Source organism: Lichenostomus cassidix, chromosome 13 (assembly GCF_008360975.1).
Source record: "Lichenostomus cassidix isolate B80296 chromosome 13, HeHo_3.0, whole genome shotgun sequence".
Lineage (NCBI taxonomy): Eukaryota > Metazoa > Chordata > Aves > Passeriformes > Meliphagidae > Lichenostomus > Lichenostomus cassidix.
Genome location: NC_139494.1, coordinates 16,650,101 through 16,677,409, shown reverse-complemented (window position 1 = coordinate 16,677,409; position 27,309 = coordinate 16,650,101). Strand labels below are relative to the sequence as shown.

The window sequence follows — 27,309 nt, the reverse complement described above, 5'->3', positions numbered from 1 at the left end:
CTTCCACAAGGCAGTGTTCCTGCTGGAGGGCTCTGCTCCAGGTCCTGTTGGACTGAAAAACGTGGCAATTTGAGACAAAATGCAGGAAAAGCAGCAAAGGAATCAGAGCAATTGGTAAGAGCAATGAGCTGCTCAATGAGACTTCAAACAGCCATGGGAATGCCAAGGAGAGGGAGAGGAGGCCTGAAATGTCTTCTCATTTCTCCAGTTTCTTCTCGTTGTGTTCCACATCTGCTGGCCTTTTTCAAGGTGTCAGATCTGCCCTCCTCCTGGGTCAGGGATTTTGGGAAAGTGTTAGAGGAGGGTTGGTGAAGGAGTGGTGATGTTCTACCCCAAAGAGACTAGGTGACCCACAAAAAATACTAGAGAATAATCCTTCAAAATACCCTGGGAAACGAGCTGTGGGTCTTGTCTGTCCTCCTCCCAGCACAGGGAGCTCTCTGGGATCATCCCCTGCTCTCAGAGGGCACAGAGCCTTCTCCAGGCCACCGAATCCCAGCGATTTTGGCACGGGGTGGAGGAAACTGCTTAGCTCGTGGGATGCTGGAGCTGGGGAGTGGCACCACATGGGAATGGCATGTGGTGCAAACCCTGCTCTCTGAGCAGCCCTTCCCTGCACCCAAAAGCCACGGGAGGGAGGAGTTGTGTCTCTGCTGTCTCTCACATGATGCTGCTCACATCTGGGCTGCGATTAGCGGTGTGACAGTGTGCTGTGCTGGCACTGCTGGATGGCCACGAGGGCTTTGGGGCCAGCATTTGGGGCAGTGAGGAGCCACATCTGGTCCCTGGGGGAACCCCAGGGCTCTGCAGCTGTGGCTTTGTCTCCAGTGCAGAAACGAGGGGAGGTTTGCTTTGCCCACGCTGCTGTCACGAGACTGCTGGGGCAGCAAACTCATTTTTCATTCTACAGAGAAATGGTGAAATATCTGCTCCAGGTCAGGCTGTAGCTCTGCTCCCTGATTTTAAATGCTCCCTTTTTCAGTTGCACTCTCACCCTGCAGGTCCCACTGTTGACACTTTTTTTGCAGCAGATTTCCTGAAGGGAAAGAAGCAGAGGGAATTGTATATCTCCTGACACTCCACAGCAGCAGAGCAGCCTCCCAGCCCTGTGTCCATATTTTTGCCTCCCTTGCTTCTCTCCCTGCCTCTTCCCAAGCTGCCACTGGCCAGGGCAGCATTTTTAGGATGTGCTGGGGTGGCACTGAGAGTCTGCCAGGTGTAAACTGCCAAGGAGGAGGTCAGGATGGACATTCACCCTCTGATAAAACATCTGCCCAAAAGGCTGGAGCTGGGCTGAGCAGGGCCTGGCAGGCTGTGCTTATCCTCCTTTAGCCTTGAGCTGCAGCAGGGTGGGGTGAGGTGGAAATTTGGGCTCTCTGGGTCATGCTGGGAGCCCCATGGGTGTCATGGCCTCGGTCCCTGCACTGCCATTGTTGCCTTTTTCAGGAGGAAATATAAAAGTGGATATTTATTGGAGCTCCAGGGGCAGTTATGGAAGAATATCTACAAATTCACATCACAGAGGTGAATACAGCTTGATAGTTTTTAGGAAATTAGTGTAGTTGATAAAAACACTGATTAGGAGGACAAGTGGTGATGCAATTTCTCCCAGGTCAAGCCCTTTCTCTGGAGCTCCTCACTTTTGGTACTAGTTGTACTTGTTTATGGAAATGTGTTTTGAAGGTTTTGTCCTTGACTTTGGCTCTCAGGAAGAACTAAGATAGGAGAGAGAAACCTTGTGCCTCCCAGGGCTTGGAGCTCTGGAATGCATTTGGTCTTTTTAGCTGGGGAAAAGGGTAGGGAAAAATATTGGGAAGGTTACAAATATATAGAAGAAAAAAGGCAGAAATCCCTCCAGCATCACCAGGGGCTCCTTGCAGAGTTTTGATGTTTCCCATCACTGGTATCTCCATTCCCTCCCCAGGCTCTGATCCAGCTGCCTCCCTACATCTCCCAGTGCGAGGAGGTGCTGCAGTTCTTCGAGACACGGCCTGATGACCTGACTCCCCCCAAGGAGTAAGTGGGGTGGGGATGAGACACAGCCTGGGGTGGGGATGAGACACAGACTGCCTTGGACTTGCTGATATCCACAATTCTGGTGTTCAGCAGTGGCTCCCCTATGGGTCTGAGAGAGGCTGAGCAGCTCCATGTGGACACCTCTTTCTCCAGAGGGGAAGTGGAAACACTTCTGTGGGACCTAGTGAAGTGTTGAGCCTCTTCCTACTTCCAAACAGCAGTTTCAAGAACATGATCAGCCTGAAAAACCTCATTTCCCATGTCTCTGTCTCACTGGAAAGACACTTTCCTTCAGCCATCCCCACTAGCCCCATGCCTAACAACACTCCAGAGCCCTTCCTTGCAATCCCAGGAAGGTTTGCAGGGAATCTTTGTGTTCCTTACGCAACTCTGTGTGCTTCTAAGTCTTGTGACTATGAGCAGCCCTGGCCAGGAGCCACCCATCTCTTAGTAATCACGAGCAGCATAAATCTGAGAGCTGCCTCCATCTCCTGCTCTGCTGCTCTCCCTTCTCCTGCTGCATGTGACAGAGCCTGAGCAGTGGAGGAGGCCTGATTAATTGTGAGGGGAAAGGCAATAAATTGATTTGACACCATGCTCTATTGGAAGGGTGTGGAGGTAGATAAAGGGATTTTGTTTTCCTCCCCTCAGCCTGTCAGGTCTGCAGCTCAGCGTGGTGCTTGTGTGGAGTACATCTTCTCCCTGGGTTTTTGATTATTTTCATTCCCTCTGTTAATTCCCCCTTCCCCCAGCCCTGCTTTCCTCCTTTGGCTCCTGTTCCTATTGGCCTGGCCTGTCATCGTTTCTGCTGCAGCTCGTGGTCACTGATGAGATTGGTCTGAGAGCCCCAGAGCCCATTAACTAATTGCTTGCTGTCGCTGATGCTCTCATCTGTCCTGCCCAGCTATTGCTCACCACTTAACCTGCTGCCCTGTGGCTCATCCCTTGGGGAAGGTCACCTCTCAGGGAATGTCACCTCCCAGGGAATGTCACCTCTCAGGGAATGTCACCTCTCAGGAAAAGTCATCCCACAGGGAAGGCTCAGCTCAGGGGCAAGCGAGGGACACCAGACAAGGACATCAGAGGGGTGTATCAAGGGAATGGGGCTATTTTGGGATGTTGAGCACTGCCTGTTCATGGATCTTTGAGCCCTGCATGATGGGGATGAGCTGCTCTGCAAGAGGAGTCAGGTCTTGAACCATCCTTCAGCCATGGTGGAGGGAAGGGCAGCTTCAGCCTTGGCTTTCCTCAGCTTTATTTTGTCTTGCAGGCTGAGCCAGCAAGCAGGCAGGGTGGGCACTGTGGCCAGAGCATTGAGGTGTGGGGGAGACCTTTGGGTGCTGGGTGGGACAGCCCTGTGCCCTGCAGTGTTTGCAGCTGGAGCTGCCAGCCCTCTGTCCTCACAGCCACCAGTGCCAGTCCCCTGTCACCTCCCTGTTTGGGATTGGCCCAGAGCCCAACCCCAGGTGTGTTTTTGTGGGGTTGTGTCCATCCTCAGGGACACTGCACAGGGTCCTGGGTGCAAAACTGTGTGTGTTTTGGAGTTTTGGCCATTTCAGGGCTGGCTGGGCGAGTGGCTGATGCTGAATCCAGTGGTGGTTTTGCTGCTCCCTGCCTGCTCCTCTCCATGGAGAAAACACACATTTTCCCTGCCTGCTCCTCTCCAGGGAGGAGATTCCAGCTTGCAGCACACAAAGGGACTCAGAGGGTGACTCCTGTCCCTTTGCCTCCAGCAGCCAAACCCCACAGCATCTCAAGGACATCCCACTTGTGTTCCCCATCCCATTCCCACCGCCAGAGGGGTATTTATTAGCTCCGATTCGAAATGCTAATTAATAAAAGTCCTTGACTCTCTCCTCTGGAGGGACTGGGAGAGCCCATTCCCGAGGCCTGGAGTGCTGCCAGCTCAGCAATAACGAGATGGGAGCTGTGACAGACAGGCTGGGTTGGCTCAGCCGTGGTGGCGTGTCTGGGGTTTGGCCGGATGTCATCCTTCATCCTGCAGATAAATACTTTGCTCCGGGAATTTGAAAGGGAGCCAGGCCACGAAAGGAGTGGGGGGAAGGAAAAAAAAAAGGGAGAGAATGAAAGGAAAAGAGTGATTTTTATGCTGGGTGGTTGCTGAAAGGTGGGAATGAGGGAGGGGGAAAAGGGTTGGTCAGCATGAGCGGTGCCAAGCCAAGCAGCCACTGTGACAAGAGCCTTCCTGCTCCCTGTCCCTTCCTGTGGCTTCCCTGGCTGGCACCTCTGCTCACAGCCTGCCCACGAGAGTGGCAGCTGGTGGCAGTGCAGGGGACACGCCTGAGAGTGCTGCTGGATCCACCTGGGCTTGTTTTGGCTGGGGTGCAGGTCAGGGTTCCCCCAGCTCACACCACCCCAGCATGGCAAACCCCTGCCAGGGGCCACAGCTGGCTGCAGTCCATGGAATTCTGGTTTAACTGCAGTTTGTGGAATTCTGATTCAACTGCAGTTTGTGGAATTGTGGTTCAACTGCAGTCTGTGGAACTCTGGGATAACTGCAGTTTGTGGAGTTCTGGTTTAACTGCAGATCATAGAATTCTGGTATAGCTGCAGTGTGAGGAGTTCTGGTTTAACTGCAGTTTGAGGAGCTCTGGTTTAACTGCAGATCGTAGAATTCTGGTTTAACTGCAGTTTGAGGAATTCTGGTTTAACTGCAGTTTGAGGAGTTCTGGTTTAACTGCAGTTTGAGGAGTTCTGGTTTAACTGCAGTTTGTGGAGCTCTGGTTTAACTGCAAAGGGTGAATTCAGTCCTTGGATCTGGCAGTGTTTGGGAATGGCAGGAGGTTGGAGAGCCCATGCATTTCTCTCCAGGCCCCTGTGGTGTCTCTTTTCCCCAGTGCTGGAGCTCTCCCTGGGCTCAGCCAAGCTCTCCTGCTTTTCCTGCAGTGCAGCTCCTTTCAGCATCCCTGTGCTCTGCTGGGAGCACCAACCCAGACAGGTCACTGCTGCCTCCCAGCCTTCCCATCCTCCCACCTGCTCCACGACCCCCAGCCTGTCCCAGGGAGAGGGAAAGGGTCAAATTCCAGCTTTGTTCCTCCTTCTTCCACCATGGCTTCCAGCTGGGCAGGTCATCCCAGCCAGAGTGAAGCTGAGACAGGAGTTCCTCCATCCTGTTTCCTCATTCCCAACTTCCCTGTGTGCTCCTGCCTGGAGAGACCACATCAAACAGGAGAGCAGAGGGAGCTGCAGGGTTTCTCCTGGCAGGGACAGCTGGTGGCTTTTGTGATGTGGATCCCTGTCCAGCAGGATCTGGGCTGGGATAACTCCACTGCTTCCAGTGGTGGGTTAGAACAAGGCTGAATCCAAAAGAATTTGGGAAGAGCAGTGGGAAGGGGGTGGGGGGAAGAAGGAGAGGAGAAATGGTAATGGAAAAAGAAACCTCTGGAAAGTTAGCTATCTGGGGGATGTGGGATTTTTCTCCTCAGAGCTGGATGGAAGCCCTGCAGCTTCAAAGAAGAAAAGTCATCAAATTCCTGCTCCCCACGTCTCTCAGCAGGTCTGACCAGCACAGGATGCTGGGCTGCTGAGGTGGGAAGTTGCTGTGTGCACCTCCCTCACCCTTTTTTTCAGTTTCCAGCCACCCCTTTTTCAGTTTTGAACCCTTTTTAACCGCAGCAGAGTTGCTGGGATAAGGCTGGGGAAGGCTGAAGGGCTGGGCAGGGAGCCACTGCTGAGTCAAGGCATTCAGCTGAATTTCAGCTGTGGGACATGGTGGGGCCCAGGTTAACTCTGGAGTGAAGCAAGGCCCTACCGGGTATTAATAAGTTATCAACATTAATGAGTTATAAGTTACAAATATGTAACCATCTTGTATGAACCACTTACAAGTTGTTGCTTTGAACCTTTTGGCTTATGAATATTTTTTTATTTTCCAGTGAGGGCACAGGCACAGCTTTTTAAAACTCTTTTCTTCCTTCTTTTCTACACTCCTGGGTACCCCCTGAGCTCACACCCCCAGCCTGCCTTCCTGCTCTTTCTGCCAAGCCAAAGGGAGAGGATTTGGGGTTTTTTTCCAGGGCAGCTCAGCCCTGCTGCTGTGGATGTTTTCTTTGCTGGGGTGGAGGACCAAGTGCAGAGGGAGGATCCTGCTCCTCCCTGCCAGGGAAAGCATCACTGGGGGAGCAGAGGAACAGCTCCCAGAGCCCAGCTCAGTCCCAGCTGCTGCTGAATCAGCACAGGGCTCAGGGCTGGGGCTGGAAATGAGGTGGGAGCTGGGCAGTGAGGAGAGCTGTGCTGTGAGGTTGTGCCTGCAGCAGCCTCACTTCCTCTGCGAGTGACCTCAAACTGGAGTTTGGAGCATGAACAAGGAAAAGGGGAGGCTCAGGGTCTGCTCTGGGATGGAGAGGCTGTAGGAAGCTTTTGCTGGTAAACCAGAGATCCACGAGCTGCTGGATGTGGCTTTGGATAAGGATTCTTGCTGGATTGTAGCTTTGGGGATTACAGCTTGTGCACCAAGTTGTTTGCTTTGCATTTCTCCTGATGCCTTCGTGCACATTGCCCAGGAGCTCAGGCAGGATCCCAGCTCCAAACCAGCCTCCTCCTTCCCTTTCTGCTGAGAACTGGCTTTCCTGAGTGACAGCAGAGAGAAAGATCAGATTGCTGCAGCAATCTGCTTTGTGCCAGCTCCCTGAACAGAGCTCTGGGCTCTCTGAGCTACGAGGGCAGATTCTGAGCCTGAGGGTTCAGCTTGGCCAGCTCTCCAGTGGCCCTGGAGAGGGACAGGAGCTCCTTTCAGTGCTGCTGGAGCATTTGCTAAACATCACTTCTCCCAGACAAGGGCTCTGTTGTCCCCCATTCGTTGCCTGCATAAATTTTTCAAACATCTCCAAGCTTGCCGAACGCTCAGAAGATGAATTCCATCCTGACAGCTATTTTTGTGGCATTACTGTATTACAGAAGGATTTATGGTTTTTTTTTTTTTTTACAAGAGAGGGGTTTTTTTTTTAATATGAGGGAGATGTTTTCTTGGAATGCTGACCTCAGCTCCATCTCATCTTGCTGTGGCTCCTGGGTGGGTTTGCAGCAGCTGGAGTTGTTTTCCTGGTGTTGGTGCTGCAGTCCTTCACCTCTTCCATCAGCTGGCTGGGGCAGCAGGGACACTGCTGAGGTCCCCAAGGCACATTTGAGGGCACTTTTCTCCTTCTCCCACTGCAAGGTGGGTTGTTCTGGGTGACAACCTCAGGGCCACCTCCCTGCAGCTCAGGGACCCAGCAGCCACCAAATGTGCCTCAGGAAAGCATTTATAAACTCAAGCAAGCTTGTAACAACCCTCCTTTAAACCTGGGTTGATAATTAATGACTTCTAATTAACGTTTCTTGCCTGAATTATCACCCTGGAAGTCCCTGCAGACTTTCAGTGCCCCCAGCATGCTGCAGTGAGGAGTTTAAGAATTCTCTCCCAGGTTGTTGAAAAGCAGCCTCTGTCTGTTCTCAACCCTCTCCCAACCTTTGCTGAACCCCTGTGCTCCCCTTCTCACTCCTTCCCATCCCTGGATCCACAGGGATGCTGCCTAGAGAAGATGCTTGAGAAACCTGACTCTTCCTAAAAAAAAAACGTGGCATGGGGATTATTGCATGTGCTGAGAGTTCTCTGTGTGTCAGAGTTTCCTTTCAGGGGATGATGATGAGGTTCTTGAAGGACACTGAGCCTGTGTTGTTGGCTGAGTTTGAAGTGAGGCTCCACTCACACAGGAGCCTTTGGCTCCAGAGCTCTGGGAAGCAGCTGGAGAATCATTCCTGGGTTTTTTCCACCTCTGTGGGGCTGGTTGGTGTCCCCCTGGCACAGCTGGGCATCACTGCCTTGTCACTGAGCTGTGCCTGTGGCTAAATGACATTCACAGGGCAAGGCAGAGTGGCTTTTCCTTCTCTCCTGCTGGAGCTGTGAGTTTGCAGGGAGCTGTGCTGCTGCCCTGCTCTGCTCCCCGGGGATCTGAGGAGGAGGAGGAGATGCTGCCGGCACTTTATTGCTGTTTCCTGTCTCGTCTGAGCTCCTGTCCCCTCTGAGGTGGCTGGGCTGGGGCTGCTGCTCTTCAGACCTGCAGCTCTTTGTGTCCCTGCCAGGAGCAGCAAAGTGGAATTGCAGCTCCTTCCTTGCCCCCTCACTCAGCCGGAGCAAGGAAACAGGGGGATGAGTTACAGTGATGGCTTTAGCAGAAGGCAGGGGAAAAACAACAGTTATTCCCATCAGCAGGAGGGTGCCATTCCCACCTGCTGATCTCCAGCCTGCTCATCTGGCCTTGCTTTGCCTCTCTTCCCTGTTGTACCTCCAAACTGGGGCAAATTTCATGGGGCTTATTATTAAATCCTGATTTCTTTATTTTAATTATAATAAGTTCTGCAGCGCTGTCTCTGTCTGGAAATCTTTGGGGTGCTCTGTCCCATAGATTCCTCTGTTGGTCTCTGCATTAGGTGGTACTCAGGTCTTTGCATAGCCTGTGGGCTCTGAACGCAACAGTCTTCAGTTTCTGTAACAATGTCCCATTTATTTCCAGTCTATCTTGATTGCATTTTATTTAATTTGTATCAGAGGTGGTACCAAGTGGAGTGGTGGGAGTTGCACAGCCAGGCCAGCAACCCCTGGGAAGGACAAAACATTAAATTATGAAATTAAAGGAGGGGGACAGGGGCTGTTTCCAGGGTGGGTGATGCCCAAGGAGATGTAAGCTGGTTGAGGGAGATCAGTGTCCCCAGAGCTCTACTTGCTGGGTGGGTTTGTCCCTTGATCCCTATTGCCCCATCCCTCTGCTGACACTCTTCCTTCTCTTTTCCAGGGAGCCCATTGGAAAGAAGAGGTCTGGTAAGGACTCCTTTCCCCTCTGCTGCTTGCACCACCTCCTCCTTCCACCCACAGCCTTGTTCTCCTGCTGTGGGGCAAAATCCCAGTCCCATGGCAAGCCAAGCCCTGCCCTGCTCCACTGTGGGGTTTCCCAGCACAGGGAGCCTCCTCCATCCCTTGGGATTTCACTGGGATTTCTCATCCCAAGGTGGCTCAGATGCCCCCAGCTCCCAGCACTGCCCCAGCCTCCCCCTGGACCCCCCAGGCCATCCCCTCCCTGCCTCATGCCTTCTCTCCCATCCTTTTGTTCCTCCATCAGGGATTGTCCAGAGAACATCCTCTTTCCTGCAGAGAGGTACTAACAGCTGCTCTGCCCTTGCTCTGCTTTGCCTTTCTGGGGGGACACCTGCTCAGCTGGGGGGGCAAGGAGCTGTCACCTCCCCTGTGGCTTTCTCTGGTGGCTGGAGGACACGGGGTGGTGGCAGAGGGACAGCCTGGGGCTTGGCTCTTGGGGCAGCTTCAGGTGGTGTGCCCCAGCTCCTGGTGAAGGTCTGTAGGGCTGGGGAAGCAGAATTTCAGGAGTCCACAGGGATGTCTGAGCTGCCTGGGGTGCAGGAGGACCTTCTCCTTCACCATGGGAAGGGGCTTGGGATGCTCTACCCCTGCTGGTCCAGAGAGGGGACATCTCTGAAAAACCCCAGGTTGGTGTGGTTTAGGGTTATCTGAGCTTCCCTTGGAGCCGTGGGTTAGGGAGACATCTTTCAGCTCCTGGAGCTGCAGGAGGTGTAAAATCAGTGTGAGGTTGTTTGGGAAGGAAGGTCTGAGCTTTGGCTGCCTGGAGGTTCTGCTGGGATCAGTGGTGGAAAGGATTTTTGGCCAGAGAGCTGGTGCTGCCATGAGCTGTGTGAGCAAATTCACCTGGAGGTGAGTTGGTTCCTCTTGCAGGAGACAGGAGAGGCACAGAGGACACCCAAAGACTTAATTCCACTGTCTTTTCCACTGGAGCTGGAGGTCATCCCTCCTTCAAGAGGGACCTGGTGGTGTCTTTTCTGAGACTGGTTGCAGGATGCAGATGGGAAGCTCTGATGTTGGTGGTGGCTCCTGGTTTTGAGCTGTTCTCATGGCCTGAATGCTCTCCTGTGGGACTCCCAGGGTTTTACTGATGGTTAAAACCTTTGGGCAGCATTTTCTCCTCAAACTCTGATTTTTTTCTGTCCAAGCAGGACATTGGGGTGATCATTTTAAAGCCTTTTTCAAGCACAGCCTGGCTTTGTTCTGAAGCAGTGGGGACAAAACCAGGCTGCAATTATTTTCCTTCTCTTTTTATTTTTTGCTCAAACAAATACAAAATATAGATACAATTGCACTCATCACGAAACCTCCTCTTGTGCTGCCTCAGCAGGAGCATTTGGTGAATGAGGGAGAAGTGTTGAGTTTCCCTGTGAGATCAGTGTGTGTTTAAATCACTTTGACTCCTGTTTGTGAGGCAAGAGAAGGGAAGGTCTGTCTAGCCCTGAGAAGAAGAAAATTTCTGCTCTATAACTCAGTTCAATGGGGGCAAAACTCAATTTAAGGACACTGTGTGTTAGAGAAACAGGAATTCTCCATTGAGAAGGAAGGGTTTGGATAACATCCAAGGCAGAGGCTGCTCTGGCAAGGCAGGATGTGCTGCTCTGCCCCAGCAGCAGCCATCAGGGAAAGGTGTTTGCTCTCAGGAACCTAACTCAGGGTTGATGCCTCGTGCCAGACATGTTCAGAGCCTCCCCTCGCTCTGTCTTGCATTCCCTGGCAGCAGAAACAGAGTTTGGTTCAGCTGCTGTCACCCCAAGTCCTCCTCCTCGAGGAAATCTCTGATGGTTCACTGGGTCCTCAAGCCAGGTCTGCTTCGAGGTAGCAAATGTGCAGCAAAGCACAAAAAATCCTCCTTCAGTGCAGGATGTCCCTGAGGAGGGGTCATCCAACAGCTGCTGACAAACAAAAATCACGAGGATTCTCCACAATAAGCAATTTCCCAACTTTGCCAGAGAGGGGGTGAACTGCTCTTGAGGACAGTGCTGGGAAGAGCTCTGAGCTCATGGCAGCAGCAAGCCCGGTTTGGAAACAGGATTTGAACAAAGTGGCTTCAAGTGCTGCTCCCGTGGTGACCACGAGACTCAGATGACATTTGGGGTTTCGAGGAGATCCTGGTGCATGTGAAGCTCTGGAAATAAAATCAGCTTTCTTTGCTCAGCTTGTTCTCCCAGCATTTGTAGTCCCACCTGGGCGAGCCTCAGGCGTGGGCTCTGCACAGGCTGCAGCTTGCAGGGGGTGGATGATTCCCCAGTCTGCAGGGCTCTGCCTTGGCCACTGATTTAGAAATGTCTAAAAGTAGTCATCCCGTCAGTCGCCGAGACGGTTCTGAGCGTTTCTAATCTCTCTGTGCCTCTCACAGCTCGGCAGAAAGCACAGATGGAGAGCCACGGGTTCGGGGGAGAGAGCCTCAGACTGCCTCCAGAGTTTCTATTTGGGTGGAGCTGCCCAGGGAGGCTGGCAGAGACCTCAAATGCCCCTCTGCCTGTTTGGTTTTATCTGCTTCCTTGTCCTGCATCCCATAGCCTCCTATGGGATGTCCCTGCAAGGGCAGAGAGACCCCAAACCACAGAGCTGGGTCTGAGGAGAGGCAGTGAAAACACAGCAGCCAAAGGGGACCTTTCTGAAGCTCCCCTGGGGAATAGTGTTTTCCATGGGGTTGTTTTCCAGTTCTGGAGAAATCCGTGGAGAGATGAGAGGGCTTGCAAAGAATTCAGTGCCCGTTTCACGTGAGAGCAGGGGGAAGGTCTGTGGTGCAGCACTGATCATCACTAATTCCTCTGGTGGGAAAGAGCCCTGAGAGCTCTGGATGTGATCCACGCAGGCAGAGGAGGAAGGAACTTCATCCAAAGGATGACATTTTTGGAAGATGCATTAGGCAATGGCTGGAGTGTTCAACAGGCTTCAAACCCTGTGCCCCTCACTCAGGGCTGAGCTCCTTGTTTCCCCCTGGAAGCACCAAGCTCTGCTAGAAGTTCCTCACTGTTGGCACTTGCAAAGCCAGAAGCTGGAAAGGCTGGAAACATCACAAGCAACCCCATATCTGTGACATTTCCTGCTGGTTTTTTAACGTCTCAACCCTTGTGTGAGTGGCCAAGTTCCTGGTCAGACCAAACCTGCCGAGATTTTGGGGCTGGCTGAGAGCAAGGTCACTGCTGGGATGTGGCCTCTGGGATGTGCTGAGTGTCTCTCCTGCATCCAGGGCGAGCAGCAGCTCTGCCAGCCCAGCCCAAGGGGCTCAATGGCCCCTTGACTCGAGGGATTCCCATTTTCCAGGCTGCATTTGTGTGATGCTCACAGCCGGGCAGAGCTGAGGATGCTCAGTCTGGAGCTGTCTGCACCCTCCCTCCTGTGTGCAAACTCCAAATTCCTCCTCTCCCCAGCTGCAGAGCTTTATCCCTGTCTCCCATCTCCCTGCAAAGCCTCACAGCATTGCTATTTTGGAGGAGCCCAAGTCTGGCCGTGCCCAGGATGTTGTTGTTCACTCCAGGGCGTATTTTTGTGGTTGAGGACGATTATGCCAGGTGAAGATGCTCCCGAAATTAACTCCCACTTCTTCCTCCAAGCTCAGTTTACCACTTCTCCTGCTGGTTTAATGGGTACATTGGAGGATCCAGAATTGGCTGCTGAAACTACAAATAGCTCAGAGCAACGGTGTAATTACAGCAAGGGAGGCAGAACGGGGAGTAGTTATCTCTTCCTATAGCTTGTTATTCTTCTCTCGGGCTGGGTAGATCCTCAGATCACTTTAAGCACAAACCTTTAATTGAGCTGGTAGAACAGATAGTCCCAGCATCCACCATTCCCTTTGGAGGGTTATTTTTAGCTCTGTCTGCTGCTCCACCTCTGGGTTTTGGTGTGGAGGAAGCTTTCTTGAGCAGCAACAGCTCCTCTGCACTTGGCCAAGCTCACCTGGAGCTGTGCAGAGTGCTGTTTATAGCAGATGAACACAGACTATTTCTTTCCTTTTCCTTTAAATAACACCATCCTGCAGACACGTGGCTCATTTAAACCTTGGTTGTGGTTTGGCTTTCTCAGAACCAGTTGGAGAGGTTGTGACCTTGTGCACAGGAGAACTTTTCCAGCAGGGAGCAGGAATCCTGAGGAGCTGCTAGATTTTAGGAGATGCTAGACATCTCTGCTTGTCACCCTTTTGGGATGAGAGTGGCACCTTCAGTTTCCTAAGCCCTGAAACAGGTTCTCCCATGGGAAAGATCTTTGGAGAGGCTGAGCTCTCCTGTGATGGGGAAGAACCTGGTGCAGGTGCACTTGCCATGGGAATCTGTTCCTGAGAACAGTCTGAATTTCTTCATTATATTTCACCTCATTATCCCGAGGAACCACATATTTCTGTGGAATTTCTCACCCCTTGGACACCCCAGTTCAGGAGGGGATTGTCCTGAATACCTGCTGTGCCCAGCCCAGATGGGATTTTTGCCCCAACCCAAAATTTGAGACTCAGAGTGATGCCCAGGCCCTGTGAACTCCACACCTGCAATCGGGTGTGTGATTCTTTTGTGCCACTCGTGCTGTAATAATTAACACTCTCCTATTTCCAAAGCACTTTTCAAGTGTTAATTAAATCATACCACCCCAGGGGAGACTGGAATTATGCAACAGTGTCTTCCTCTGGCAGGTTGGGAAGCTGCAAGGCAGAGTGTTGGGTTGGAATCCAGAGCTTGGGGTGGAAGGAGTCCTGGGCAAGGGTTTTTTGACAATTTGGTGCTTTTTTGGAGGTTGTTGGAGGCAGATGGGGAAGTGCTGTGGTGCTCTGGGTACCTGAGTGCCCTGTGCCTGCTTCAGAGGGGATGGAAATGCCCAGAGCTCTGTCCTAAAGGAAATGCTGCTGGCAAAGCACAAACCAGGCTGGCCTCGCTCCCCTCTGTGACAGCAGGGGCTGGCAGTGCTCCCGGGTGTCCCCATTATCCCGTGGTGCTCCCGGTTATCCTGCAGTTCTCCTGATATTCCAGTCTTACCCCGCAGGTCTCCCGATGTCCCTGTGTGCCGTTCAGTGCTCCTGGTGTCCCAGTTACCCCATGGTTATCCCATTGTTATCCCAATGTCCCTGTGTGCCGTTCAGTGCTATTGGTGTCCCGGTTATCCCATGGTTATCCCAATGTCCCCATGTGGTTTTCAATGCTCTCGGTGTCCCAGTTATCCTGTGGTTATCCCGACATCCCTGTGTGCTGTTCGGTGCTCCTGGTGTCCCAGTTATCCCATGGTTATCCCAATGTCCCCATGTGGTTTTCAATGCTCTCGGTGTCCCAGTTATCCTGTGGTTATCCCGACGTCCCTGTGTGCTGTTTGGTGCTCCTGGTGTCCCAGTTATCCCGTGGTTATCCCGTGGTTATCCCGTGGTTATCTGTGGTTATCCCATGGTTATCCCGATGTCCCTGTGTGTCATTCAGTGCTTCCGGTGTCCCAGTTATCCCATGGTTATCCCATGGCTATCCCATTGTTATCCCATGGTTGTCCCGATGTCCCTGTGTGCCGTTCGGTGCGCCCGGTGTCCCAGTTATCCCACAGTTATCCCATGGTTATCCCATGGTTATCCCAATGTCCCCATGTGGTTTTCAATGCTCCTGGTGTCCCAGTTATCCTATGGTTATCCCGATGTCCCTGTGTGCTCTTCGGTGCTCCTGGTTTCTCAATTATCCTATGGTTATCCCACGGTTATCCCATGGTTATCCCGATGTCCCCGTGTGGTTTTCAATGCTCCCGGTGTCCTGGTTATCCCATGGTTATCCCATGGTTATCCCATGGTTATCCCATGGTTATCCCATGGTTATCCCATGGTTATCCCATGGTTATCCCATGGTTATCCCGATGTTGCTGTGTGCTGTTTGGTGTTCCTTGTGTCCTGGTTGTCCCATGGTTACCCCACGGTTATCCCATGGTTATCCCGATGTTGCTGTGTGCTGTTTGGTGTTCCTTGTGTCCTGGTTGTCCCATGGTTACCCCACGGTTATCCCATGGTTATCCCGATGTTGCTGTGTGCTGTTTGGTGTTCCTTGTGTCCTGGTTGTCCCATGGTTACCCCACGGTTATCCCATGGTTATCCCGATGTCCCTGTGTGCCGTTCGGTGCTCCCAGTGTCCCAGTTATCCCATGGTTATCCCGTTGTTATCCCAGTGTTATCCCACGGTTATCCCGCAGTGCCACCTGCCGCCGGTCCAGCTCCGTTCCCGGCGCTCCCGCAGCTCCCGGCGATCCGGCCGCCCCCGCTTTTCCTCTTCTGGCCACAGAAGCTTTGTTCCCGGTGTGTCTCGCCTCCTTTGCTCCTCCTCGGGGGATTTTCCCCCCCTTTTTGCCGCGGAACTGGGATGTGCCAGCAGGAGGAGCTGGGCAGGGAGCAGAGCAAGGGATGCTGTCTGTCCTACAAACACCTCCACCTCGTGTTGGGGTTTTCAGCCCAGCAGAACCCACTGCAGGCTGTGTGCTCTGGGCTGCTCTGTGCTCTGGGGCAGCTGATGTGCACAGCAGGGTCCCCTGAACCCCAAGCAGCTCCACACTGCTGTGAGCTCCTGTTCTGCTGCTGGTGAGGTCACTTGGATGGCTGTGGCGTGCAGCAGGTGTCACCTGGCTGTCCCCATCTCACCTGGCTGCTGGTTGGATCTCTCCCCCTCTCTCACCTTGGCCCGGTTTCTGCTCACACACCTCTCACGCTGGGCTGCCCGGGGTGTCCTGGAGCTGCTGGGTGGCGGTGGCCGTGCCCTGGGGACAGTGCTGACCTGGCACACGGGGCGGTTCTTGTCCCCTGCGCAGGAGCTGACTGTGCCTCGGCCGAGCCCCTGGTGCTGGAGCAGTATGTCGTGGTGGCCGAATACCAGAAGCAGGAGAGCTCGGAGATCAGCCTGAGCGTGGGCCAGGTGGTGGAGATCATTGAGAAGAACGAATCAGGTACAGCCAGCTGGGCTCGGCACAGGGGCAGGAGGAGCAGTCCTGTGTTGTCGGTGTTTTCCTTGAGAAAATAAACCTGCAGGGATGGTGAGCTGAGGTGGGATGTGGAGGAAGCAGCTTTGGTGTGTGTGAGTGTGGAAAAGGCTGCAGGGCTGTCTCATTGTCCCCGTGCCATCCACCTTCTTCAGTCTGCTTTCTCCTTCTTTGTGCTGAGAAACTTGTTGCATCCTGGGGACAAAAGCCATCCCTGGGCTTGTTTTAGTGACAGGGGGACACTCTTGTGCCCATCAAAGCCCCCTCTGTGCATTCACAACTCCTGTGGGCAGCCAAGCCCCTCGCTTGCTTCAAAACTTAAACTTGCTCTTAACCTCTGCCAAGGCACCCAGCCATGTCGTGAACCCAACTTCTGGAGCTCGTGGAGAATTTATTCCCTGAGGTTGACAGAAGTTGCTTGTCGGGGGGAGTTTAAGATAAACCATGAAAATATATTTAACATTCTGGAGAGCTGCTCCCCAGAGGATCAGTTGCACCAGCAGCTCTGTTTGAAAATGAGAAAAATAAAAGCAGCCCTGAAGCAAGTGAAACAATTAGCACAGCCAGCTCAAAAGGTGTGAAAAATCATTTATTTATCAGAGGTCAGCCCTGGTTTTCCCTCCCATGCAGGTAGCTGATTCCCTCCCTGACAATCTAGCTGTCTTTCTAAATAACTCACAGGTGGGGTTTGGAGGGAAATACTCATAGTCTTTATTTTTCTCCCCTAAAGACACAAATTGCACTTTTAATACCGAGGAGCACGCGTTGGTTTTGATTGGACACACAGGGGGGCCCAGAATTGCTTGTGGCCTCTCTGGAGCTGCTGGGCTTCCTCTGGGAGAGCTGATGTTTTAAACCTTGAATTTTGCTCACAGCTTTTCAATTTGGCTGTTTCCACAAATGTAAAGGAGGCGAGCGCAGCAGGACTGAGCGATCGATTCACACGCAGGGTATTCATCTCTGCTAATTAGCCCGGGCTTGCTGACCCACACTGAGGGAAAATGAACCATGAAGGGGCAGAAAAAACCAGAAAGCAAATGCGGTGGCTGGAGCCATTCAGCTCTCAGAGCCTCTCCTGGTTCTCCTGGGGAGGGAATTGTATTTTTCGATGTCACCCAGCTGCAGTTTTGTGTTTGTAAAGCGCTTGGCTCTGTTGCTTTGGGGTCACCCCAGCTTCCCGTGGAGATGCAAGAAAGGGGGTCAAAACCCCCAGGCTCATGGTTTGGAGGGAGGGAGGGAGGTTTTGGCTGCTGAGAGCCCTTGGCTGAGCCCCCTGCTGCTTTCTCCTCAGGCTGGTGGTTTGTGAGCACCTTGGAGGAGCAAGGCTGGGTGCCAGCGACCTGCCTGGAGGCGCAGGATGGAGTCCAGGATGAGTTCTCCATGCAGCCTGAGGAAGGTAAGAAGCTGCTGGAGGTTCTGCCCCAGCTTCCTGCTGCTGAACTGCATGGAAGCACTGCAGCAGCCTCCCTGAATGGGGCAGGGCACGAGCCTGGGGGAGGAAAAACCCTGGAAGAGAACCCCAGGATGGTCCTGCCTGCCCAGTGCTCTGCTCCAGTGCTGCAGCACTGTGTCCACTGGCCTCTCTGCTCCTCCACAGAGGGGCTGAAGGTGTCACCTCCAGGGCATGCTCACCCCAGTGCTTCCCTTAGGCCCAGGGAGCTGTTTTACCTGCCCTGGAGGAGGAGGAGCAGCAAAGCCCAGCTCCTTGGATAATCCTCAACATGTGCAGAACAGAGAGCTGTGTGTGCTCAGCTTGTAGGGACAGCAAGGTCCCAGCCTGTCCCTGGAGCAAATCCTGGATAACACATCCTTCCCAGTGCCCCTGAGTGCTCTGAGCAGAGCAGTGACTGGCTCAGCCCCTCCTTTGGGCAGCTGGAGGTGGGAGGGAGCTCAGCCTGGGGGGAGCTCCAGCTGAGAAGAGTTTCTGTACCACTCCCAGCGTCATCTCCCGGAGCTGCAGTGCCACCTCCTTACGTCCTCTCTTGTCCTTCTCCTGCTTCCCCACCATGCTGTCCCCAGTGCCCTGGAGATACTGGTCTCTGCCCAGGCACCTCGGCCGCCGCCGGACTCTGGGGGACTTGTACACCCCTGGATGGGGTCAAGGTGGACCACGCAGGGCTTGGCTGCCCCTTTGTTGTGCTCAGAGCCTTGTGTGCATGTTGGTTTGCTGTGCATGTGTCACTCGTGCTCCTCAGCCTGCCAGGAGGCCACTCATGTGCACGTCCCTCTCCTCTCTCAGCTGTTCCTTCTCCCTTTTGGTTTTGGGCTCAGAAACTGGGGTTTCTGCTTTTTCTTGGAACTGCTGCCTTAGTTCCTGGGATAACTGTGAGCCCTGGGGTCCTGGGATTACTGTGAGCCTCAAGGTGAGCTCAGGAGGAAAAGAGCCACCTCACCTGGCTGGATGTGACAGGACATCCTCTGCTTGGACTCCTCTGCATGAAGGGCTGGGAAATCAGGCTCTTCCAGAAGACAAATCCAGGAAATCTGCATGGTGGGGATATGTGAATGTCCAGAGGGGTGGATTCTGGAGGCAGATTTTTCCCCAAATGGCCTTCACCCTATTGTGGCACTGCTAAAGCACAGGCAATTATTTTCCTGTGTTTCTTCCAGAGAGAACAGGACAAGGTGAGGGAGAGGGGAGGATGGATGGATCCATTTGTCTGACATGTCTGCATGGCTTTTAGGATGTTTCCCCTTCCTCCTGAAGGGAAGAACATCCCATATCCCTGCTTAACATTCTTTTTTTTTTTTCTGGTGGACAGGACATCAGGCTTATCTCCACATGGCAGTGACTGATGTCCTGGGGGTTGAATGGTGAATTTCAGAGCAGTTTGAGCTGTGTGTGAGAACACCTCTGTCTGCATGGGGTTGCCCCCTGATGCCTTTAGGATTTCTCTCCACTCAGAGGACAGTTCCTCTTTAAAGGCTCTGAGAAAGAAATTTGAGGTGAACTGGATGCATGGAAGAGCTTTTGTGATGAGCTGTAAAAAATCTCTAGTCCTGAGGGAGAGGAGGAACTGTTTTAGAGAGTAGCTCAGCAAAGTTTACATTTCCAAACACATTTCAATCTCATTTTTCTTTGAATGGTCATGTATCTTTGTGTGTTTGCACCTCAGTTACAACAATTATCATTTATGTAAAGCACTTCATAGCCATTTTTCAGCTGAGGGCAGGTTTCCATAAAACAGTTCCTCCATAAAACTGTGCTTTCTTTCCAACAGAGGAGAAGTACACAGTCATTTACCCCTACACTGCACGGGATCAAGATGAAATGAACCTGGACAAGGGGGCTGTGGTGGTGGTGATCCAGAAGAACCTGGAGGGCTGGTGGAAAATCAGGTATTGTCCCAGGCAATATTGTCCCCAGTATTGTCCCCAGCTGGGGCTGGGGGATATCTGGGGAGCTGGGGAGGGCAGAGAACCACAACTCATTTCTCTCCATCCTTACAAATTCAATATTCAAGCACAGCTTTGGCTGAAAATCTTTGAAATACCTTGATTTCCTGTCCTGGGAGTGGACAGTGTCACCCAGCAGAGCCAAGAGATCTGCTGTGAGAGCAGCAGTGTCACATCACATCCTGCTGAAGGGAAAACCCAGCAGTGTCCCAGGGCAGGCTGGACCCTCTGGCCAGCTCTGAGCCAGATCTGCTGTGTGCAGAGTGTGCTCAGCCAAAGGCTCCAAACCAGCCCCAGCTCAGGCTTGTTTTCTGCTGGAAGCTCATTTTCTCTGCTCTGTGGTCGAGCAAACTGCCAGGCTCGCTCAGGTTGGGAGCACACGCTGCAATTTTCTTAACCTCACCCTGAACCTGTGCTCTTGGCAGCAGCACAGCCCCAGAAACACATCCAGTGACGTTTGCAGCGGAGGAGAGCTGCCACAGGAGCTCCAAAGGCAATTACAAGCTCAGGAGTTGGTGCCATCTGAACGAGGAGCCAGCAGGGAGAGTGTCTGGCATGGCAGGGACACTGAATGTGGTTTTTCAATCAGGTCACGGGGCTGGTTTCTCTCCTAAACAGATTTAGAGCAGGGAAAGGATCCAGGCTGCCAGCAGGGAGAGGGCTTTGCTTTCTCCACAGCCCAGGTACATCAATCCCAGCAGCAGCCCTCTGGTTTTTCCCTCTGCTTCCCCTGCCAGAGCCCTTCATTCCTGAACCAGTGCCATGGCTGAGGTGAACACAGGGCTGCACAGCATTCCCAGCCCTTGGTCTGGCTGGGGCCAGCTTGTGTGGGAGCTTTAGGCATGAGGGAGCTCTCCTGGAGCCATGGAGACCCTGGCAAGCTCCTCCTGCCCAGAGCAGGCAGTGCCTTCAGCCAGGAGTGTCCTGACCCTGGCTCTGGGGTGTTTGATGGCCCCACAGCTCCTCTGGGCTCGTGTCCCTGCCGTGGCACAGTGACACTGCTGTCCTTGTCCCCACAGGTACCAGGGCCAGGAGGGCTGGGCTCCTGCCTCCTACCTCAAGAAGGGGAATGGCGACGTGTTCCCACAGAAGCTGGGCTCGGGCTCCTCGGCTCCCTCGAGTGCCCTGGAGCTGGATGGCATCTCCCGGCAGCAGGTGCTGGCCAGCAGGGACAAGGACGGGCTGGGGGGACAGAGGGACAGCAGGCTGGAGAGCCGTGCCCTGCCCAACGCCGACATCCGCCGCAGTAAGTGCTGGGCAGGAGGGTTTTGCTCCAAACACTGCCTTCCCCACGGATTCTGAGCAGGAAAAGAGACTTGTAGGGGCTGTGGGTTCTGCAGCAGGGTCTGGGGGGCCACGGAACACACAGAGTGGGGACACAGGGATCAGTAAATGGGGTGGGATGTCCTCCCAGGCTGCAGGTTCAGCTGGAGATGTTCTCCTCTCAGAACTAAAGGGAGCCTGCAGGAAAGATGGAGAGGGACGTTTTACAGGATGAGAGGGAATGGCTTCAAACTGACAGCAGATTTAGACTGGATTTTAAGAAATTGTCCCTGTGAGGGTGGCGAGGCCCTGGCACAGGGTACCAGAGAAGCTGTGCTGCCCCTGGATCCCTGGAAGTGTCCAAGGCCAGGTTAGACAGGGCTTGGAGCACCCTGGGACAGTGGAAGGTGTCCCTGCCATGGCAGGGGTGGAATGGGATGAGCTTTAAGGTCCCTTCAAACCCAAACCATCCTATGATTCTGTGCTCTTAACCCCTGTGCAGGCCAGGTCTTCTGGGTCAGTCCTGCAGTGCAAAAGCAATTTCATGTGGTCACCTCAGCTGCATTTCCCAGGAGAATCTGAAAGCTGATTTCTTCTCCAGTGGGACGCCCTTTAAACCCTGGTGACCTGTTGCCCCTCAGGGTTCTGGGCTGATGGGTTCCTCCTGAGGGTTCCTTTCCCTTGGGGCAGGTTTGGTCCTGGCCTTTCTGTTTTGTCTGCCACTTGTCTCTCATCAACACTTGTTCAAAAGCCAAAAAAAAACCCAACAGCACCTGGAATTCTTCCTCCACAGAGTCACCAAAGATGAGGCAGAGGCCACCTCCTCGCCGAGACCTCACCATAGTAAGTGCCAGCAGGTGTGGGAGGGCAGCAGGGAGAGGGGAGCACTGCAGGGAGCTCTGGTCACTGCCTGGGACCTTGTCCTGGTGTGTCCCCGCAGGCTGTGGGGATGTGGTGTCACACCTGCTGCACAAACACACCAATGGCTCTCCTGTTCTCCTATCCCAGCCCCGTGGTTTGAACCTCCCGAAACCTCCTGTCCCTCCTCAAGTGGAAGAGGAATATTACACCATTGCTGACTTCCAGACCACCATCCCTGATGGCATCAGCTTCCAGGCAGGAATGAAAGTAGAGGTGAGACTGTCACCTTCCCTTCACACACCTTCACTTCAGGGCAGTGCTCCTGACTGCCATTGCCCTGGTCCTGTTTCAGGCAGGAGCTTCCCTTCCAGGCAGGGGAGATCTGCTCCCCACGGTGTTCTGGGTGAAAACCAGACATGGTTTTGCCTCTGTTAACATTCCAGGCTCTGAGAGTGGGATAGAAACCTGTAAGAGATCAAGAGGCTTTGGCCCCACACTGGTGGCCTCCTGTCCCCCACGTGTGAGTGCTCTGTTTGAACAAAATGAAAATAAACCCACACCACAAATGGGATTAGAGTTTTTTCCTCTTACTCAGGCCAGGTGTGAAGTTAAAAGCCCTTCCAAAATTCCTGGCACACCCTCTTTGCTGGCAGAGCCCCTCCTGCAGATGTGATTTTGCTTTCTCCCTGTGCAGATGTGATTTACAGCTCCCTAAGAGGATTTTTCCTTCAGGGCTGCCCCACTCAGCCCCTCCCAGGCCCCAGCCCGGTTCCTGGAGCTGCCGAGAGGCTGGACAGTGTGGGATCCACACGGAATCCCTGCCGGTTTGTCGCTCCAACAGTGCCACGCTGTGGCCACTGCCAGCACCCAGCACTTGCTCGGGGAGCGATGGAGAGAGCTCAGCATCCCTGCCTCAGCCCTCTTCCCTCCCTGGGCTGAGCTCAGCATTCCTGCCTCAGCCTCTTCCTTACCTGGAGAGAGCTCAGCAGCTCTTCCTCAACCTTCTTCCCTCCCTGGCAGGCAGTACCAGGTTCCCTTCCCCTCAGGATGCCACTCCTGTGATTCTGTGCCTTTTGGCTGGGGAGGCTCCAAGGCCTGCTGTCATTTCCGAGCCCCTTTAGCACAGAGTGGCTGTCTGAGGTGTCCTTTCCCCCCGGCAGGTTATTGAGAAGAACCTGAGCGGCTGGTGGTACATCCAGATCGAGGAGAAGGAAGGCTGGGCCCCTGCCACCTTCATCGACAAGTACAAGAAAACCAGCAATGCCTCCAGGCCCAATTTCCTGGCTCCCCTGCCCAACGAGCTGGCCCAGCTCCGGCTGGGTGACACTGATGGCAGTGCCACCGAGGAGGCCACGGGGCCGTGCAGACCTCTGCCAGAGGCTCCTCCCAACGGCATGGACTGCACTGGGAGGTGGGGAAAGGACTGGAAAGGGAAGGAGGCTCTGGACTGCGGGGATCTGTCCTTCGCCGGGGGCTACGAGGAGATCTCAGACCGCGACGCCGAGGAGAAGCCCAGCCTTCCGCCCAGGAAGGAGTCCATCATTAAATCAGAAGGAGAGCTGCTGGAGAGGCAGAGACCTCCCCCCAAGCCCCCAGGCATGATCCTGCCCATGATCCCACCCAAGCAGTCGGCAGCCCCCAAGGACAGCAAGAAGCCGGAGCTCAAGCCGGAGAAGGGCAAACTGTTCCAGCTGAGGAACGAAATGGGGCTGGAATGTGGACACAAGGTGTCGGCCAAGGAGGTGAAGAAGCCAAACCTCCGGCCCATTGTCAAGCCGACCAAGCCAAAAGCTGAGCCTGTGGAGGACAAACCTGAGCCCATCACCCAGAATCCCTTCCTGAAGTCAAGACCTCAGATCAGGCCAAAACCTGCCGCGTCCCCCCGGCCTGACCCGTCCCCAGCCGATGACAAACTGGACATTTGCAGCCTGCGGAGCAAGCTGAGACCTGCCAAGTGCCCGGAGAGACCCTCAGAGCAGGAGCCTGCTGCTGGAGAAAGCCCCTTCAGCAACGCCATGGTCTCCTCAGAGGCTCCTGGAAGGTTTCAGGGCATGGAGAGCAAAGCCCTGCCCAAGGTGGACAGCCACACCCCAAAAGAGGCACTGCCCAAATCCACCCTGGGCCCAGCCAACCCCCCCTGTGCTAGGGACAGCCCTCCCCAGCGCCCCGTGGTGCCACCCCGCAGGCCACCACCCCCCAAGAAGATAGGGGGGCCTGTCCCTGTCCCCGTCCCCGTCCCTGTCCCCGTCCCCGCCGAGCCGCGGGCCCCAGCACGGGAAGCTCCCGAGATCAGGAGCTCTGCAGTGCCAGGGAGGCCCATGCTGGTCCCTCCCAAAGCCAAGCCCTTCCTCTCCGCCTCCCTCCAAGACGAAGCCAAAGCCAAGAGCAGCATCAACCCAAAGGTCATCTCCAAGCCCGTGGAGAGAGGGGAGGCCAAGGAGAGGACCTCAGCCCCCATCTCCAGCCTGGACACCCCCAGGGAAGCTCTCTACGTGGCCGTGGCGGATTTTGAAGGCGACGAGGAGACCAACAGCTTCAGAGAAGGGACTTTGTTCGAAGTTCGGGAGAAGAACAGCAGTGGCTGGTGGTTCTGCAAGGTCCTGGCCGGGGGGCCGTGCTGGGAGGGCTGGATCCCTTCCAATTACCTCCGCAAGAAGCCGTAGCCACCCCTCGGCCTGCACGGCCTGAGGGTTCCTGGTGTCTCACCTGAGTATTTAATGAGCAGATTAATTTATAGTTTTCTGTAAGGCTGGCTTTAAAAGGTAATAATGGAGATCCCATGCCTCCCAGCTGGAGCCCCAGGGCAGCAGCGTGGAGGAAGCAGCTTGGCCTTCCCTCCCCACCTGTGTGCTCCAACCCAACCCTCCTCCCAAAATTTTCCCCAAGGACGTGGCTGGTTCTCTGTGCTGGGGAGATGGACCTCGAATGACATTGTGCCGCCTCTGTGGTGGCAGAAATCCAGAGAGAGATCCAGAGAGAGATCCAGAGAGAGATCCAGAGAGAAATTCAGAGGAAAATCCAGCAGTAGCCAGGTGGAATGGTACCAGCGAAGGAAATCACAAAAGGATTTGCCTTTCCCTGAAGCTCAGGGTCAAGTGTTACAGGTCACGTTGCTTAGTCCAGGTGCATAGCAGAACCACAGGGAATGTGGTAAAAAAGAGGAATAGTAGCTGCCAAAAGGTTCCTGTGGCTCTGTCTCTGGTTGAGGGCTGTGCCTTGCTCCCCTGCACAAGGATCATCCCTTGGTCCTTCCCTGCTCTACGATGACAAGTGTTAACTTCAACATCCTCCTGGTGGAAAAAAATAAGGAAAAATACACACACACAGGTCCTCTCTGTGCTGCTCCAGGACAGCTCTCGGGCTTCTCCCCTGCAGTACTGCAACCAAACATCAGAGGGGTTTTGCTTCCGGAGCTGAAGAATTCTATGCAAGGCCCAGAGGACCAAACCGACCCCAAAAGCCCTGGAAAAAGGGATGCTTTGCTCTCCTCCCCACCCAGACTGCCCTGTCTGTTGGACTCATAGGGGGTCACCCCTTGCAGGACCCACGGAGCTCCCCGGGCTGGCGGCAGCAGCCAGGATGTGGGTCCTTCCCTCGGTGCTGATATTACCAAGTGCAATCCACGATGGGGGAGCTCAGCTCAGCTCAGCTCCTCATCCCCACCAGTCAGGAGGTGTGTGGTGCTCAGGGCTGCCTGCCTCGTTTGCCACCCCACCTGCCATCCTCCAGGTACTTGCATTTCCCCCTGTGGGCCAGGCTGGCTGGGGATGCTCCTGGGCAAGCAGAGCCTGGGGTTTTGGTTTTCCATGCTGACATTCCTGCCTGTCAGCCAATCGTGCTCTCAGTGCTGCTTATCCCAGCAGGAGGATGAGCATGGATGAGCTGTTGTCCCCCAGTGCTGCTCTCTTCCTTTCTGTCCTTGGCTGTTTGCAGCTTCAGGGCTACTTTTCTCTCCAGAAGAGCTTTAAACCTGGCTGGCTGTGGGTTTCACAGAACCACAGAATTTTTGGGGCTGGAAGGAATCTCTGGAGATCATCCAGTGCAGCCCAGGGTCAGGTTTGGTGTTGTCCAAGCCCTGTTGCCCTCTCTGCTCTAATTGCAAGTGTGAGCAATGCAGCCAAATTGTTTTGCTGCTGAAAATAATAATAGCTTTCCCTCTAATTTGAGGCTGGCAGAATTGAAGGAGCATTCTCCACTCCCCCAGACGCTCACTTTCTTCTCTGTCCCATATTTCCACCCCGGGAAATGTGGGGTTGAAGAAAATATTGGTGCCTCTGGCCAGGATCATTCTGGGAGCACGCCAGGGCAGTTGGATCTGATAGAGAAATCCTGCCCATCCTCGTCTCCAGAAGCCCCAAAATTCATTTTTAGCCGTGGGAATTCATTCACCCCGGTCTGTGGCTGATTCCTCTCCCTCCCACCTGCGGTTTTCTCCGGTGGCACATCAGCCCCTGATGGGGCTGACTCACCTGAGCTGGCAATAAGCACCGCATTTGCAACCCAGTGCAATAACAAAGCTCCTTGCGTGGCACACAGGGAGGTGTTGAGCTCCCCGGAGAGCTGCAGGGTGGGTTGGGAGAGCTCTGCCTTCCTCTGCCTCGCTCCACTCAATCCCTCCTGCTTTGGAAAGGAATTGAGGACAGGAGGAGTTAAACCAGAGCCAAAATCCAGCTCCCACAGCATCTGGGAAGGGGCTGGAGCTGAACCCCTGCTCCTGACACAGGGCTGGGTGTCCTTTTTGCAGGCATTGTGTCCTTGCTCTGCCTTTGCTGAACGGCCTTTTAATCTCCAAGTGTCTCTTGCTCTGTCTCAGAGACCTCTCTGCCCTGGCTCTCCTAGAGAGCTGTGCTATCTGTGTGGCCTCAGCTCCAAACGAGGGCTCTTCCCTCTTCCCTCCCAGCCTGAGCCTCAGCACTCCATTTTCCTAACACAAGTACTGTATTTGGCTCCCTGCAGGCCTGACAGGATCGCTCCCTTCTTCCCAAAGAGCTTCCAGGAGGGAATTCCCCGCTGGGATCACCCTCAGGAGATGCCCAAACCTGCAGCCTTACCCCCTTTTGCCACTCTCCTGGCTGCCAGGGGACCCTGGGGAAGATGGCACTGGGCTGGCAGGGCTTTGTCCCCACCTGCTCTGTGCCCTCCTGCTGTACCTCACAAGTGGCTGGGCTCCCTGACTACCTCGGGAGGAGGAGGAGGGTGGCCAAAAGCACCCCAAACTGGGGGGCAGCAGCCCAGCAGGCACAGCCCAGCCTCCCAGAGCAGCCCTGAGGTGGGCTTTGTGGCAGGGGGGGCATTGCTGTGGTTTGGGGCACAGGAGCTGGGGTTTGGGGCCACGCTGGGCTTGGCACAGCCTGGCTGCCCAACCCCTGCCAGGCTCCCAAAGCCCATTTGTTCGTCCATGTGTCTCTATATTATGTAAGTGTGTATAAATCTCCATTACTGGGGGTGGGTGGGGGGCAGCAGAAGGTAGATGTAGCTGTGTCCATGCCCTATCTATACATTCACCTTTAAGGGATGGATTTTTTTTTTTTAATTTGCTGGGGTTTGGTTGATTTTTTTTTGTTTGTTGTTTTTCTTTTGTTTTCCTTTTTTAAGAAATAAAAAGAAACTGCTTGACTGGTTTCAAGCACCCTGGTGAACCCGTGTGTGTGGCTGGTGGAATTCTGAGGTGCTGCTCTCCTGTCTGGGGCTGGTTTTGGGGTCTGTCTGTCTGTCTGTCCATCCATCCTGGCAGCTGTGGCAGGCAAATGTGTCCAGGCTGGCAAATGCCTTGCTTGAGATTGGATAAGAAGTTTGGGGCACTTATTGAAGGCCACCAAGCCCTTTCACCTCTGTAGCCCTGAAATACACACTTATTCCCCAATTTTAAAGGATTTGCAGGGTTCAATGAGCCAGGAAACCCTCCCAGCCACTGGGCAGTGACTCCCAGGAGCACAGCTCATGACAGGTTTGTAAATTGGTTTTTTTTCTAAATT

At 54.0% G+C, this 27,309-nt stretch overlaps 1 protein-coding gene across 6 annotated transcripts in view; it reads left to right on the top strand.

Moving 5' to 3' along the window:
• The window catches only part of SH3PXD2B (SH3 and PX domains 2B), a 61,740-nt gene extending 34,767 nt beyond the window's left edge, over positions 1–26,973 (top strand). Inside the window, exons 5-15 of one of the 6 annotated variants that reach the window (XM_085074003.1) lie at positions 1,925–2,016; positions 8,808–8,833; positions 9,132–9,167; positions 15,647–15,781; positions 17,106–17,210; positions 17,834–17,917; positions 19,036–19,153; positions 20,230–20,456; positions 21,267–21,316; positions 21,482–21,607; positions 22,495–26,973. In XM_085074003.1, coding sequence (XP_084930129.1) covers positions 1,925–2,016; positions 8,808–8,833; positions 9,132–9,167; positions 15,647–15,781; positions 17,106–17,210; positions 17,834–17,917; positions 19,036–19,153; positions 20,230–20,456; positions 21,267–21,316; positions 21,482–21,607; positions 22,495–23,997 — 2,502 coding nt within the window. In that variant the 3' untranslated portion in view covers positions 23,998–26,973. The remainder of the gene's footprint in view (positions 1–1,924; positions 2,017–8,807; positions 8,834–9,131; positions 9,168–15,646; positions 15,782–17,105; positions 17,211–17,833; positions 17,918–19,035; positions 19,154–20,229; positions 20,457–21,266; positions 21,317–21,481; positions 21,608–22,494) is intronic. The other 5 variants (XM_085074004.1, XM_085074005.1, XM_085074007.1 and 2 more) reach the window with 5 other exon arrangements.
• Positions 26,974–27,309: the final 336 nt, after the last annotated feature.